Genomic DNA, 16,764 nt, shown 5'->3' with positions numbered 1-16,764 from the left:
AAACATCAGTGTATTTTCTTAAAACTCTTAACCATTTTGCAAAGTCATTTCAAAGAGAAAAAACTACTAATAAAAACTGATCTCATAAAAATCAATTAATGTGATGTAGGAGCACAGTCTGAAACCCACCTTCCCTCCTTTTTGATGTGACAAACATAATGTCCAGACATGGTGGATGCTCCCATGTGGCTGATGAAGGCAAAGAGCTCATAACCTGAACAAGAGAAAAGCCACAGCTAAAATGACGCATTATGTAAATTTAAGGCAGAAATTTAACTTTTTTTCCTCAGACTCGCATAACAAATGAAAAACTGCAAAATATGTCAATCTACTTAAATCAACATTCCATGTTGTTTATTTTAACAAACCATCAGTGAAAATTTGACTTAATATTTTTACACAGAGAAGACATTATTGTACAAACTAAATTATGGCTATATTTCCAATAATCCTTTTATTTAATGTTTAATTTTAGAGCTAATTAAAATAATTATAATTCAATCAATTTTTTTAAATTAAAAACATCTATATTTTCTTTAAAGGACATTATCTGTAGAGGGTATTGAAACTGAGGAACCAAAATAGTGCTGAGTCATGTATTTGATGCTGCTGCACTCAAAGCTGGTCTGGCAGAGAAGCATCAAAGCACCTTTTGCATCATTGCCAGGTTTTATTTGATGTCGAACCAGCAGAGAGAAGTTTATAATATCCTGATTAAACCGAAAATCTAGAGGAAAATATATTCTGTGATTTATGCAGTGAGATTAACGTCATAATGGTTATAAATGTGTATTACATGATATACAAATTTATTAAATAATTTGTGAGTAACTTTGGGTGTCTGCAAATGTTTAAATCCACACACAAATATCGAGCATTTTGAACACCTAACATTATTTTATACATGCAAACATTACAAAAATACTAATATTCTAAAAATAGATTTTCACACTCCGCCACACAAAATGTGATCATTTCCAGGTTTAAACATCTTCCTCTGCATTCAGATTGTTACACTTGTTTGCACTCTTGGTCTGACATGCATGGATCAGCTTACATCTGCACAGGGATCAGTTCATGTGGAGTTTTGAGACTTCTTTCACACCTACAGACTTCTCACAGTTCCACAAATACATGCAGCGTTTAAGTACTGCTGGAAAGGTGGGTCAACCAAATATAATCAGATCAAAGACTTTTTGGTGTTGTGTTTTTTTTTTTTTTTTTTTTTTTCTATAGTTATTTTAAAATGGGGACAACACTTTCATTGAAGATAGAATTGTTCATCGTACCTTCTTTGTAGTCAGACAGACAGATAAAAGCTTACAGATATTTTCAGACTTCATGTTTCTGAACAGGTTTCTAACATAAAAATGAGGTTGATGGCAAAACCTGCTTGTAAAATATGTATGTTTGTGCCATGTGTAATGTGTGTATGTGTAAAAAATTGTGGGTGGACTCAAACACACATTTGCAAGTACCCAAAGTACTCTCAAACTGTTTTGTCTATAAATCATGTAATACACTATTATGAGACTAATTTCACCCCTAAAATTCAAAATGTTCTGGACACAGATCCAAGATTATTTTCTGGTAAAAGTGGTTTGCAGTGTAAAATATGAACAACTATTTTTTCAGGACATTGTTGTTATATCTCTTTAAGCCCTCTTTTTTTCTGCATACGCAGCTTGCTATCAAAGGCCAAGAAAAAGAAGATGAAAATGAAGATCAGCAACACATGAAGCAGGTAAGAGAAACCACTCACGTCCTGGTCCGTCTTTGACTCGTGGACCTGGCGTGTCTCTGTCTGGAGACAGTGTTGAATCGCTGTGCGAGTTGGTGTTGGAAAAGGCGTTGTCATTTGGCTCCGTGTCAGCCATGTCTGAAAGGGCATCGCTCTCCTCCTCCTCTGGGTGGCTGAAGATCCAGTCAAGTGCTCGCTCAAGGTTATTGTTCTGGAAAACGATCAAAACAACTTTCTGATATTTCTGCACCATAATGTCTTTAATATTCCATAAATTTAACATATGCAATAGTACAGCTGTGATCTTAGCACATTCTGTAGAAAAGTGATGGTCTGTAAATAAAGTCAGGACTAAAGATAAGAAAGTCTATTTGAAGTTTTTTTCTTTCTGTCTTTGCCACTCTCTGTCTTGAGCAAACTCCTGGAGAAAATTTTGAAAAAGACAAAAAAAAAGCAAACATATGTTAAACATGTTAACTGAGCGGTCCTTCATTGGGAGGCATCCAGCTGAGCTAAATCACCCATGAAAATGTTTTTTTATCCAAAAGCGAGGTGCGATTCCTGGAGGATGTGAGTCCGAAACAGTTTGAATGATTCTGTCTCAGCTTCCTGTCTGTGAGGTCGCTGTGGTTGAAAAGATGTACATAGTACTAAATATGGACTGACAATAGACCAGCAGTGAGACCCCTCTCTGTTTCACACCTCCATCCCCCAGGAGGAATATCTGTTGTTTGCTGTTTTTCACTTCACCAACATGGTGGCGGACAGGGAGCTCAGTGGCTTTACTGACGATAAACAAGAAAGCCTGCTGTCTATTTTTATGTCTTACTAACAGTCTGCAGGCCTATTTTTGCTGAGGGGGCAGTTTGAAATATGAAACATGAAATGTGAGAACGAGGGGCCATTTCAAAACAGAGGAGTGAATTAATGTGCAGCAGCTGCTCTCAGTTTGGTTCAAGTTAATATAAATACTTTAAATTAGTAAAGTATGTGTATTCGAGCAATATTAAAATGGCTCTATGCATCTCTGAGATGAGGTGTGCTAGGGTGTGTACGGGTGCTGCTAGGACTATCTGTAAACACCATGTAGAGCAGACATCTTTAATCACACTGACATGTAGGAGCTATTACACGTGCTGCTGGAAAGTGAGCAAGTAGGCCAGCTAAGCCTCTTTATGACTTATAGTTTGCTTTCATCGTGTTATCCTCTCTTTGCCTCTTTTCAAACCCCATCTTACTTTATTTCCTTCATTCTGCTTTGTCACAATGTCAGGATACCACTTTTAATTTAACTTCTACGTTTCTGAGGGGCTTTAGTTTTGTATTTCCTTGTTATTCTGTGTTTTATTTCTGCACTTTTCAGTGAGACTTTCTACACTGTGTAGGTGGATCTTTGTCCTCACATTTTCTCTTGCTCAAGTCTAACTATTACCATTCTCCACGAGAAGTAGACTAAGGATTTATGCACCACCAACAAAAGACTTCTCTACTTTATCAAGTCAGACATGATGACCATCTCTGCCCACGCTGGCTGCCCAGCTCACCATGTGCTCAGTCAGAATAAATCACTGTTATCACTTCCATAAACATTAGAGAACAGGAGAAGACATGCAGTCACTGTTCTTTAGGAGAGAAACTGTAACAGCTCTGTGACAGTTAAATAATTATAAAAGTTTAGAAGTGAAACTGATCTGAATTATTAGATGATATCTGTGCCAGCGAACAGAAACAACTGACCGTGGCTTTGAGAGCACGGATAGTGTGAGTGCGGGGGAAGCCCATCGATGTGAGAATGGCAATGCTCTCCTCAGGGGGCGAGTTGTCCAGTGGAGTGGTACCCATGGGGCTGTCAGAGGTGGAGAGACCAGGATCCATCATGGAAGGCAGAGTAAGCGGTTCTGCAAAGTCTGGGAAAAGATAACGAATAATTATAATTAAAGTCCTTAAATCTGTTTGTTATTGTTTTATATCAAGATAATCAAAAGCTTGACATTCATTTCCTTTTTCAATGTAATTTCTTTGATGCGGACACCATGCTGCACATTTTGAAGAATGATTCATTAACATGATTTGGGAGTAAGAGATCGATTGTAAAACTACTTCTGGTTGTGATTGCCTAAACAAATTGTTTAAAAGTGTAATATTTTTTGTCCTGAGAGGCTTGGTTTGCTGTACGGGCAAAGCAATGAGCGGTATTAAGAGATCAGTGAGAAGATGTACCAAAATTAGCAAGAGAAAAAACAAAAAGCTGAAGACAAGAAGATATGACTGTCAAACTGCCTGCTGCTTCTGCTAATTGATTTTAAAACAATAAACAAAATGTTGATTGTTTTTAATGCTTGTATAAAACCATTACTTTTATGTCACTGTGAAAAATGAGAAAGGACTCTGGTTGCTGAATCTGTGTGTTACTAAGCAACCAATGTGCTAAACGTTGCTCAAGATTTCCCGATGGATTAATAATTATTTGTTTTGAATAAACGACTACTCTTTTTTAGCTGAATGTTGATATTATGAAACCTTGTCAAATGTGTGTGGAAATGAACCCTGTGAGGTTGGTTAACAGTGATTTTAAAAGAGCTAGAAGGATGTTGATAAGGTGAGAAAACCATCTCTTCTTGAAGCTTACTTCTTTATTACACAGCAGTTTGATCACAGAAGTTTGATGCTGACCTTGCTTACAATTCACCACAGGCATGAAATTAGAAACACAAACATGTACAATGTCCCTTAGATGCATATTTTGTACTAAAACAGCTATATTCTATAATTAAACCTTTATTTAATCAGATAAGTCCACTGAGAACAATTTTTTTTTACAATGACAACCTGGTAAATGTATGTCATTCGTAACGCTGCAAAAAATGAACTGGTTGAGTTGTTTACTCACCAACTCTACCTCTAACTAATCTGCCAAGGTTAGACTCATTTTTAAAATCCTTTCAAATTCAGGACAATTTGTGGAGGAGCCAATAACATTCAAGAAAACATCCCACATCTTTGTGCTCTTTCACACACATTCAAATGGAAGCAAAGTGACCCTCAACCCAGGAACAAGGACACTCATGATGAAATTACACCATAAACACAGCCCTCATTACCGTCCCTGCCATAAATGAAAATGCATACTACTTATCACCCTCTACCATCTCCAGCTCAGCCATCTTGTCTTGTATCATTCCAGGTGCCTTTAATGCTGATGCTTCAGGACCAAAGGAGGACGTTTGTCTTTCAGGTTGAAAATAAAAGATAAAAAACTTAATAGCAAGATGTTTCATGTTGGTCTTCCATTTCTGACCTAAAATATGAAAACTTTAATCAGCGTTTGGCTCTCAAACACACCCTATATTCACATGACATATTTAACTCAAATCACAAATTTGAACAAATGTGTGAACTTAGAACTGAGGGGTTTGAACTCAAATTGTATCATAACATCAGGCTTAAGAAAACAACACAGACAAATAGCTTCTGCTATCACAGAGGAAAATAACATTAAGGAGTCGCAGATGAAGCACAATTTTTCTATTTTTCTAGGACTTTACTTCCTTCTTCCCTGTCTAAAAAGGTGTTTACAGTGTTTTATGTTTTCATTGTCAGAGCAAATTAAACGCAATACAAACAGGACACACCTGGTTAATATGAACCACTGAAATTACCATGCCATCGTACTTACTGACGAGCCAATAATAGTTGATTAAAATGAAATAATGTCCATAGAATCCTGAGACTGTCAGATAATGTTAGAAAGAACAGGCTGAATCAATCTGATTTTAACTGCCTGTGTATTTTTTTATTAATTTAATTTTTTGTTCCAGACTTTGATCTTTAACTGATCATTAAATAAATTTGCTGACTCATTTAAAGTATGTAAGGCAGATGCCTGTTTATATATTTATTAAAACAGGAAAAAGGCCAAGAAAGCAAAAATTTTACTTAAAATACATATAGAAAAGGAGCACATAAGCAGTAATAAATGTCAAAGTTTTGTTCAAACAGTGGGCTGAAATGACACTCATGGGGAAAGTAAGAAGGAGGCAGAGGAAAAGTAAACTTTGTGCAGCACTTGAACGGAGCGTTTTACTGATGTTATTGAGCCTGAATGCAGCCTATTTTGCAGATGCATTAGGCCCATTTAAGAAGGCACTCGCAGGGGGCTGCTCTAATTTCCATCCACTGTAGAAGCTCTTTACAGGCAGCCAGGGAAATAAAAGTGACACGAGTCAACACCTCAGGGGAACAGCTCGACTGCTGAGAAGCTCTACGACACTCCTAATCAGCTCCCACAAAGTTTCTGCTGATGATCTCTCACACAGACATGCACAGATAAACACCTGCAGCCCACAAAGTCTGACACCAGCAAAAAACAGCGCACATCTCTCCATGAATACACATTAGATGTGAAGTGTCTCTCACTTGAAATTACCTCTGTGCTGAAAAGGATCCACAACAAATAAACTAGCCTCTTTATGTGAATCCTTATTTCGAGTCACCTTCTTGAAGTCTGTAGATTTAGTTTACAGAAACTGTAGCAGAACTAATGTTGATTTCATTGCAGCTTTTCTCATGGTTGATCACACAAGACCCTCTGACTCCAAAATTTGAGATTTTGGGTGAGAATAGCAAGATAAGCCATTATAAAAGGATGTATTTAGAAATTCCAAAACCCTCCATCCACCATCTGTCAGGACCTTCAGTTGGAATAAAATGAAAAACGTGACAGACCACAATGCTCTGAATACAATCTGTCAACATATTACATGGCAATCAGTGCTAATCAGTGGAAAAACTTTGTCATTCCTACATCCCTCTCCATCTGTGCACTTATACTGTACTTATGGTTTCACTCAGTATGTTACAAAAAGTATAAATAAATAAAACCCAAAGCTGTATGAGCTGCATATTTTAATGCATATTTCATGATACATGCTCATGTACGCTTCTTACTAAACTGTATTTAAATCAGATATTGCTGCTAATGATCCTACTCTAAAGTATTTATTGACTGAATGTGGATTAAACCTTCCCTGGATGTCTCAGCAGAGTATTGCTGCACTAACAGTGGTGATGCTGCCTTACCAGGCTCCTCCATGTGGGCTATGATCCAGTTGAAGGCCATCTCAGGACCCATGTTGCCTGTGTAGTACACTGCCTTCCTGCAGGCCTCCAGTGGAAAACCCATCTCTGCCAGCTGCATAACCGCTGCCTCGTCTATCTCTGGAGCTGGGAACACGACAAACCAACATCAACAGTTAAACATGTGCTCACTGATTCAACACTGCCAGTAACCTTCACTTTAAAAAAGCACCCTGATTTGTGGAGACTCCCTCTTTGGGACTCATTAAACAAAGAGAGCAGGGGAGAATCAGCCCCGAGGAGGTGTCTTTATTGAGCAATGATTTATCATGGAGAGAAATGAGTCTGGCTATAATAAGAAGAGCTACTGTATGTGGAAAAGTTAGGTTTGTCTGGAAGTAGAGAGCAGCTGCAACACCTGCTCAGGTAATCAGAGGTTTAGCTCTGTAGCATTCATCACCACGGCCTGCAGCCTAAATTACATTTTCCAAAGTTCTAACTTACATGCATGCAAAACATCAGTTTCAACAGAATAACGAAAACAGAGACATTAAATACTTACAGTCTGTGGAACTCATGGAGTTATCTAAAAAGAGAAGGAGGAAAAGCATTAAAAGTGAAATCACACAGTGATATCATATCATCACTGATTTCTTCTGGTTCTGCTGGTCCAATGCCTGAGGGAGGGTAACTAGCACATTTTGCTGTAAGAAGAATTTACAGATGTTCTTGAAATGCCTCGTGGGCAAGTTGTGGTAAAAGCATATTAGAAACAAATGCTTTGCAAATTGCTTTAAAAAGAGGACAACTGCAAAAACACACTCACTAAAAGCATGCATGCTTCTGTGTGCATGTGTGTGTCTCACTGCTAAAAAAAAAAAAAACACACACACATCAAGGAAATCAGAATGGGAGTGCTTGTGCTGGTTACACTGACAAAAAAAGAGACTTGCATTATTTTTATTATTATCTTTTTTTCAGTGTTTCAGGTATTACTAATCAGATTTACTTATTGTTCCAGTATGTTCACTTTTACAAAGGCAAAATCCAAAAGCTGAAGTTCTTTTGTATTAATATCCTCACACAAAGGTAAAAAAAAATGAGCTAAATACATAAATTTGTCCCATTCGAGGCCACTACCTACTTACTCGACTGCTAGTCCAGCTAATCAAATTTTATATAGAAAAACGAAGAAAAAAAACACAGGATCTTTGCAATAATCAAACTAAAGATGCTGCGTTAATGTTATTTTCTTCTACAAAATTTGGAAATCTACATGCTGCAGAGAGTTAGACTGAAGATATTTTTTTGCAAATGCAAATGATTCAAAATAAGTCATGTTGTTAGTTTTAGTGGCTTCTTATAATCTGAAGCCTTGTAATTAATTCAGTGAGTTATGGGTATAAAACTGCCACCATTAATCTGTTTAATATAATTTATTTTATATGGACACCATACCCTACCATAATCATTTATATATAGTATAGTATTAATCTGTTAAATATAATTTATTTTATATGAACAGGACAACAATGACTGCAAAAATCTTAAGGAGCTGATTGTCCTGCTGCTGCATTCATGCAGATTAAAGGCTGCTTTGCAACAGAAAAAGGAGTTTCTGTTTTTTTCTTTTTCTTTTTTAGTAATACTCTGACTGCTTGTGCTTTTTATCTGCAGCCAATTTTAGTGCACTCGGTTTCCACAATGAAAAACAACCCCTGAGTCAGTTGCAGTTAATTTACTTTGACTGTCCTGGACACGTCAATTTAACACAGAAGTCCTTCCAGTTGCATTTCGTAAACAGAAAACACTTCAACAAGATCCATCACCACCCTTTTGGTGCTTTCTCCATCTCTTACTTATTTTAGCAGAATTAAGAACATAAAAATAGATCACAACTTTTAATAAACTGGCACACTTGACTCAGCTTTTAGATTTAGTCCTAAAAAGGAGATGAACCAAAACACAGAAATTAATATTGAGCGTTATCAGTTTAGTGCATTAAGCAAAGAAACAGAAAAACAAACGTAACCATTTATTTATTTATTTATTTATTGTAAATGGTCTAGAATAATTGAGCAGACAGATGATAAACAGACTGATAAGTAATAATTTGGTACTTGCAGCGAACAAGAAAACCCATTTGTGTGGTGCAGTGTAATCAGAGAAGCACTGAAGCCTTCTGGAGACAGAAGGGTGACCAATGATTCATCACTGTTATTGCCAGGCGGGGCAGTAAAAGGTGCATTCACAACCAACAAGATTCATCATATAAATGTGAAATAAACAAATCTGAGAATGTATTGATAACTGCAACTTATTTCCTCTGACCTCTTTTCATTTCAGAGTTTTAACTGTTATTTACACAAAGAAAGCTACTTTAACCTCCTGTTAATTGAAACAGAAGCTCTGAGGGATTTAAATTATTACCCCACCTAAACACGAAGATGTATAGTCATGCACTGATTTCATTGCATAAAGTTTGGGATAGCTGGAGAGTTTTAGTCAGGCACAGATAGGAAATGGAGCCTACATGAGGTGGTTCAGCTTTAATGTGCAACACAGGAATTTTAAGCAGATGCTGCACTCAGAAGACAACTCTCTCAGACATTGCAGGTGTTACAGCCTGGAAATATTGAGTTATAAAATGTTCTAATTTGGATATTATCCAGGAGAAGTGTTTAGGCAATGTTCCTTTCTTTTATTATTATTATTATTCAGGTGATTTTTGAAGTCATTCGTTCTGTGGGTATTTTCTGTTGTGTGTTGTTGTGTGTGTTGCAGGGACATGTAACACTTGTGAGTTATAGTATGTCATCAGCCTGCGTGCAGCGGGGTGTGTATACGCAACGTGTGTGGTGCAGCTGGCTCAGTGTGTGTAACGTTGTCACCTTTGCATGTCCTGGCTGCCTCAAGAAAATCCATATTTTTAAAAAAAATATATGCAGCGCGGGGCGAATAAAGTTGCCAAAATCAAGACAGAGTCTTGTCTGCTTCAAGGGTGCAACACAGACACAGAGCATGATAAAACTATTTCAACTTTCCTTTTTGGTCGTCTAAATTTTCTGTACAGAGATGTTGCTGCCTTTAACTACTTTAAATCTCTCAGGAATGAAAGTATTCAGTTTGTTGACGTGTGAAGCAAAGACAAGGCTGCTCTAAGATGTTCATCTTTTTCCAGCTTTCCTCGAACCACCCACTTGTGCTTCACATCTGATGAAATATTAAGAGGACAATGATATCTCAATCTAAGCATGTGTGTGTGTGTGTGTATGTTTGTGGTTGGGGGGGGGTTATGGAATGCAATTACAGAAGAATAACTAAACAAAGCTGGCTGTAGCTTTGGCCTTTAGCAAGTGAGGCAGCCAAACAGCTGATGTGCATTTAATACCAGAGAAGAGTCAGATGGAAGAAAGTCTCTAGAAAAGTGCCAACAATTTCCTTAAGGTCCAAAACATAAGTCATAAGATTCCAGGAGCTTTTCCTAAAGCATAGCAGATCTGCATTACAAGCAGATCTTATGAAATCATTAAACTTATTAGTCTTAGTGACACTGTGAAAACAACAACTTTCCTGTAATTATCTGAGCGTGTGATTCCTATTTGATTCCATTCAATATGTACTGCAGAGAGAACTTGGGGGACTTTGAGCAGAATATCATATTAGAGACAATTTCACAGATGATTTGACTCAACAAAAATACTCTACACCTGCTGAAAGGGATGCAGCAACTCCCATCCAAGTTCTTTCTTAAAACAACATTAAGTTGTCACTTTGTTGGACAAAAATTTGCTCCATACCAACTCAGTGGAGGATCCAAATTTTAATTGGTGCTTAGGGAAAGCAGTGCCCTTTAACAATGATAACACAACTGTGAAATTAAGAAAGAAGGGCTAAAACTGCTGCAAGACATTAAGAGTGCCATTTTACATTTGTTTCCACCAGCTCATGCATCACCACTAACATTGCTGTGGGCCACTGCTGCTGATTCATGGGACAGTGTGGCTGGGAGAAGGTTAGGAAAAACTGCTGACATCAAACATACCTGTTTATAAAAACTTTGGGATGCCTAAAAAATTTCAGTTAAAACTGAGTACAAAGATTTGCAAATAGTTTAATGATGGGACACTGAGATAGAACAGCAGGTTAGTAACATGTGTGGGTATAAAAAGTCCACCCCAAACAGGCTGTTTTGTGCTTGCTCATGCTGAACAGATTTTGGTGCAGCATAAGTTGTAAATCACGGCAACATCTTTGCTTATTCAAACAAAGTAATGCCAATCCAAATCCTGCATGTCATACAACAGCATGACAGTATCAGCCTCAGTATCTCAGTAACCTGAGGCAGAACTAAGTGTTGACACCAGTCTTGCTAGCTTGTGGAAAACAGATTAAAAAAAGAGAAAATGTCAGATGAAAAGAAGCTGAAAAAGCCTGTTGGCTATTCTTTTTTGGGAAAAAATAAATAAATTAGGTCTAAAATATTCACTCCCAGCTGTACTTACACTGATCACATACAGTCTGTGATCTGGTATGCATATGCACACACAGGGATGAACATGGCAACAACAAACCATAATGGAGGTCAGTGTAATACCTCTGGTGTCTTCAGGCAACACAATGGGGGGCATTAGATCTGGCAGCTCCTCTTCGCCCGGCTGCAGCCCTGTTGCTCGGAGCCGACTTAGATCCAGAAAGTCCGGAACATCTATGGCCAAGTCTGCACAACAGCATATGAATTCTGAAGTGATGAGAGCTTTAACGTGCAAACCTAAATGCTGGTTTATATATATACAATATGATGACTGAGCTTTCTTTTTTCCTGTTAATTGCCAGTGTTAGCCTTTAATTAGCTTTATAGATCTGTAAAGGTTGAAACAAAGACTGCAGGTGGAGCCATCTTTTAATTACCTTTACTTAGACAGAAAATTCACCTTCTACTACACTGTGGACTACAGTTTAATAGTGCCCTCTGGTGGCTATTTTCAGTACTGACAATTAAAGTAACTACACTAGCTAGTTTAACATAAAGGAATCTTTAATAATCATCATCGTGTGACAGATTAGTTACCCAGCTTCTTCGGTACCCAGTCAACACCAAATGTGAATTTCTTTATCTGCAAGATCATATACTCCGGGAAGGAGGCAAAACGAGAAGTTCTGCAGAGAACAGAATTATGACGGGATTTCAAAAGATAATTCATAAATACATCATAATGAGTTATATAATTATATAATAAAGAAAACACTGTTGCTTACTTAACTCCAGCAGACTTGGCTTGCAGTGCTGAGCTCCAGAAGTCAGGGACATTTTCTGGCTCTGTAAAGGCCTGAAGACAAGCAGTGAAAGGGATCCGGGCTCTCACCGGTTCAGGAGGAGCCCGCATGTTCTCCTCAGCTTCTTGCCGCTTGACATCATATGCCAGCAGCTCCTCTGGTTATTTAAAGAGTTAATAGAGTTTATAATGTTTAGAAGTGTTTGTGTAATTGTAATTCTACCCAACATGACCATCAGTTCAGTTATATCAAAATAGCAGTAAAGTACAGGGTCATAAGATTTACTTACAAAAGCTAAATTTTTTTGTAGTTTTTTTTGTTATTTATTTAAATTTAAAAGTAAATGCAGATACGTTCCTATTTTTCCTAACCAAACATGTAAACGTTTGGCTTTTTCTCCAAGTAATTGCGTCCATCCACGCTCAGGGACCTTGGCTTCGTAGTGCAGAAACTAAGCCTTTACCTCGATTAGTGGCCGCTTCGATGGGAGCTGGCAGCTGGATGCAGTAATCCACCCGCTGAGTGTAACGAACCCGGCGAGTCTGACAGCACTGAACCCGCTCCTCCACCAGGAAGCGGAAGACGTCGCTCGGGTTCTCTGACCCTGCGCTGTTCCTCTGCAGAAACAGTTACAAGAACCTGAGGTTGAAACTAAAACTGATGAGGGAACAAATTCTATGTTTAATCAGACTGACTGATAGTAATATTGTTTCATTAATTCATTCATGAATACTGATCATGTGTTGCATCATAGCAAAACTGAGGTTTTACCCTCCAATTTAAGTGGAATAAAGTCCTTCGCTTCTATCATCTCTGAAATGATCTTTTTCATTGTACTTTGTTAAATCAACCACTTTTCAATAATCTGCCTTGTTCTGTTTTGTCTCCAATGGTCAAAAGGCTGTTTGTTTTAGGAAAATTTGTAATTTTTAATTATATGAATCAGCAACTCAAGTGTCCAAAAAGTGAAAATAAATCAAATCCTAAATAGTATAAGTTATGCACCTCGTACAGGTTTAGATATGTATGTATATGTGTATATGTGTATGAGTGTATGAATATATATGTATGTATATATGTGCATATGTGTGTGTAGATATGTATGTCTATTTATATAGACAGATATCTCCTATTAGCATATTTCCATAACCCTTCCTCCATAACGCACACTGTGTATGCTTGTACATAGAACACTAGTTACTGTGGTCCATAGTTTTCTCTTTTATTGTATTTGTATTTAATATTTGTAATTTATATTTATTAATCTGCTTTTCTTACTCTGTTTTTCTGTAGTTGGTGTAGTAACACATAAATTTCCCTGTTGTGGGATTAATAAAGTCTTATCTTTTATCTTGAAGTTAAGTCATCTAACATACTGAATAAAGTCTGTTACCACCTCCCAGTATGACCCAGATTTTTTCACAGAGTTGTTCAAAATACCAACAAAAGTCTTAATTCAGCAACTCCATTAACCTTCAGTTACTGAGAGTTGTATCTTTTCAGCAATGTGATAACATTGATCACCGAGCGGCTCCGTGTTCTCTCACTGCTTACTGAGGTCCAGGTCATCAAGGTTTTACTGTTTATTTGAAGACCGTGATGAAGGACGACATCACAGCTTAACACACCGGCCTGCATGACCACGGCTTTTCTGCAACGCAGCCTTTCTATTCTGAGATGCTACAAAAATACACAAGTAATAATTTTACTCAGACACAGCATGTAGGGAGACTAATAGCGGTGATTAGATTATCATGATGTCTGCATAGATCAGTATGTTGTTTACACACTGCTGTAGAGAGGTGGAAGAAAAGCGTGTGGAAACATAAGTTACAGTAGAATCTAGTGTTTTGTTGACAGCACAAAGACAGGAAATATCAGGTCCCACTAAGGACATTTATCATGGTGGAAGCAGAAGGGGAAGCATTATCTGGCCACCCTGTGTAACAGATAGCAGAGAGCTAAATATACACAGTAAACCAGCTTGTGAGAGACATTCAGAGAAACTCTTGTGTCTGAAATAACGTAAAGGCAGTCTGCTGAGTTTAATCAAATCCAAATATACAGTAACTTCCCAAGTCTGTCACTTCATGTCAGTGGTCAGAACAGACCACCATCATCTGTAAAAGAAAATGTGATTTTACAGTGTTGGAAATTCAAGTTTACCGAAGTCAGATTCGTAAAAGCAGCATCTTCTATTGTGTGTTTTTAGCATTTAAATTGACATGATCTTTCTCTAAAACCCTGCAATTCACAGATTTTAATAATTGTTTTTTTCTGAAAAAAGAAATAATAATGCATTTTGTAATTTATTATTTCAAATTGAAAATATTTAGGTTTAATTATTCATTGAACAAAAGGGGAAAAAAACAATTTTTACACACAATTTATTAAGCATTGACACTTAATCAGAACTCCTTACCGTCACATTTTAATATAAAAACTCACAGAGTAGTTAAATAAAAACTAAAAGAAGTTCTTTAACATCTGAAATAAAGGCTTAATTTCTCTTTTGGCTATGCAGATGTCATGGGTTGTCACCGTGGAAACCCAGAAAATGGAGACTGCTTTCTAATGTGTTATCAAACAGCTGAAAGCATTACAGTTAAACATTAAATTGGTGACACTATTATCTTATTGTGTTTTAATTTATTTTTTTCTACTTTTTTTACTCCTTTATGTTTTATTATCTTTAGAGTTTTTTTTTTACTTATTTATATTTCTGTATGTGTTAGTGTAGTTGTTTTGATGGAGTATGTTTTAGTAAAGTTTTATCATTTGTGAAGGACTTTGGTCACCTACAGCTTGTTGAAACGGGTAAATAACATGGTGGTGGAAGTAGTAGTAATAGTAGTGGTAGTAGTAGTATAAAATTCCAAACAGAATTTCAAGTCATAAACACCAAATAAATCATGTAAAGATAATCTGCACACTGCTGATTGATAACAAGAACAAGAGCTGAGACAAAATTTGTGTCTTGAATATTTCACACCTAATGATTAAAACACTGCTGCAGGTGTAGCTTTCCTTACCTCCACCAGGTTAATCATGTGCAGGAGGAACTCATGAGCATCTTGTTGTCTGTTGGAGGAAAACTCTGGGTGTCCCCTGCTGACCAAGGCCTTCAACATCCGAGGAGAGACGCCCTTCTGCTGCTGCTGGAAAAAGAAAAAGAAAATGTGGACACACAGGCTGACTGTGCATGACCATTCACCTGCCTCAGGGGACAGCAGAGCACCAGATAATGCTAAAGAAATTAACCTTCAAGTTTTCCTCAGTGGAATATTATAACCTCCAATTATACATTAGTTAAAACAAAAAAGTTTGCAGTAACTTCTAAGGTCAGAAGTAACATCTGTCAATTTATGTCTCTTTGGAGTAGTGCTGGAACAAGAAGCAGCTGCAGCTTTGAACTTATAATCTTTTTATAGCTATAGAGAGGAGACTTAATTTTATATTTTGAGGAGTACAGATTACTGATTGGAAAATGCTGTCTATAACTCAAACCCTACTGTCTAACAAATCAACACACATCCACATTCTCAAATGTGTTCAGCTGGTTTCAGATTTGCTGGTTTTACAGCATGTAATTTTTAACCTTTTTAAATCAAGCAAAAGTGAATTTTTGTGCCTTGTGAATGGACACAATCTTCCCCCTGCCCTGTAGGTTTAAGATGTTACTAACATGCTTCTGTAAAAACTGATCAACCCATTTGAAGTCAGGTGTGTTGGAGCAGAGAATTATCTAAAACATGCAGGTCAGTGGGTTACCACAACCAGGATTAGGAAAACAGAGGATCTCTAAGATGCCAGCTAAATGTCTCCAGTCCATAACTAAGCTATTGTATCTTTTGATTATAAACTGTCCGTATATTCTGTGGTGTTAAATAGAAATTTCACCATTTTTAGATGATTAGTTGGCTAAATATGAAACTGCTGCTTCATCTGGGTCACACTGAATATTTTCAGATTTACTGATAGAGTTGTGCTTTTGGACTGTTTGTCAAATCAGACACCCAAATATCTGCTCTCGAGCACAGGGAAAAGTGCTTCATATGTTCCTTTAAGTCTGTGACAGACAAGCTGTTAGCTATTGGTACTGGAATCAGCTGGCCCGAATCCTCTTAACGACAGAGCCCACCTAACGGCACAGCTGGAGATTATCGGGTAACATGTTATCTCTCAATTAAACACAAACTGTGTAATGGAAATAAACACAGAAAAATACAAAACCGATTAAACTATGGTCCTCAAATACTACTGTCCTGCAGGTTTGAGATGTTTTCACTGCTTCAACACACTTGATTCAAATTAATGGGTGACCGTGCAGAACATGACATTAAGCTGCTGGATCCACTTCATTTGAATTAGGTGTGTTGGAGCAGAGAAGCATCTCAAACCCTGAAGGACTGGGGTTTAAAATCCCTGCAATCACCTGTTTTGGCTGGGTTTTCAGTCCTGCAGTACTTCTTGTCTGGAGGCAATGACCATCATGCAATTTATCCTGAAAGTAAATCACTTATTTGTCCCAAAAATGTCAAACTATTCCCTCAAATTCACCATTAAAGCCAGCTCGCAGCCCAACACTAATAAATCTCATAAACCAGAAATGCGTTTTGTTAATAATAAATAAATCAAATGGCACCATCCAGACAAACCTAATAAATAAA

The 16,764-nt window shown here is 37.3% G+C and overlaps 1 protein-coding gene across 11 annotated transcripts in view; it reads right to left on the bottom strand.

Moving 5' to 3' along the window:
• usp13 (ubiquitin specific peptidase 13) overlaps window positions 1-16,764 on the bottom strand; it is a 34,094-nt gene that overhangs the window by 3,795 nt on the left and 13,535 nt on the right. For 4 of the 11 annotated variants that reach the window (XR_006012783.1, XM_042006780.1, XM_042006782.1 and 1 more), the window contains exons 11-21: window positions 16,530-16,598; window positions 15,127-15,252; window positions 12,558-12,711; window positions 12,077-12,251; window positions 11,889-11,977; window positions 11,415-11,537; window positions 7,380-7,403; window positions 6,821-6,964; window positions 3,479-3,648; window positions 1,763-1,952; window positions 130-214 (exon numbers count right to left, since the gene is read on the bottom strand). Coding sequence is in view for 10 of the 11 variants with exons in the window: in XM_042006780.1 (XP_041862714.1) it covers window positions 130-214; window positions 1,763-1,952; window positions 3,479-3,648; window positions 6,821-6,964; window positions 7,380-7,403; window positions 11,415-11,537; window positions 11,889-11,977; window positions 12,077-12,251; window positions 12,558-12,711; window positions 15,127-15,252; window positions 16,530-16,598 (1,349 nt within the window). In the remaining variant the exon portion in view is untranslated. The remainder of the gene's footprint in view (window positions 1-129; window positions 215-1,762; window positions 1,953-3,478; window positions 3,649-6,820; window positions 6,965-7,379; window positions 7,404-11,414; window positions 11,538-11,888; window positions 11,978-12,076; window positions 12,252-12,557; window positions 12,712-15,126; window positions 15,253-16,529; window positions 16,599-16,764) is intronic. The other 7 variants (XM_042006783.1, XM_042006785.1, XM_042006781.1 and 4 more) reach the window with 3 other exon arrangements.

The sequence above is a fragment of the Melanotaenia boesemani genome, chromosome 14, assembly GCF_017639745.1.
Source record: "Melanotaenia boesemani isolate fMelBoe1 chromosome 14, fMelBoe1.pri, whole genome shotgun sequence".
In the NCBI taxonomy this organism is placed as follows: domain Eukaryota; kingdom Metazoa; phylum Chordata; class Actinopteri; order Atheriniformes; family Melanotaeniidae; genus Melanotaenia; species Melanotaenia boesemani.
The sequence above is the reverse complement of the archived record's forward strand: the minus strand, read 5'-3'. Positions and strand labels throughout refer to the sequence as shown.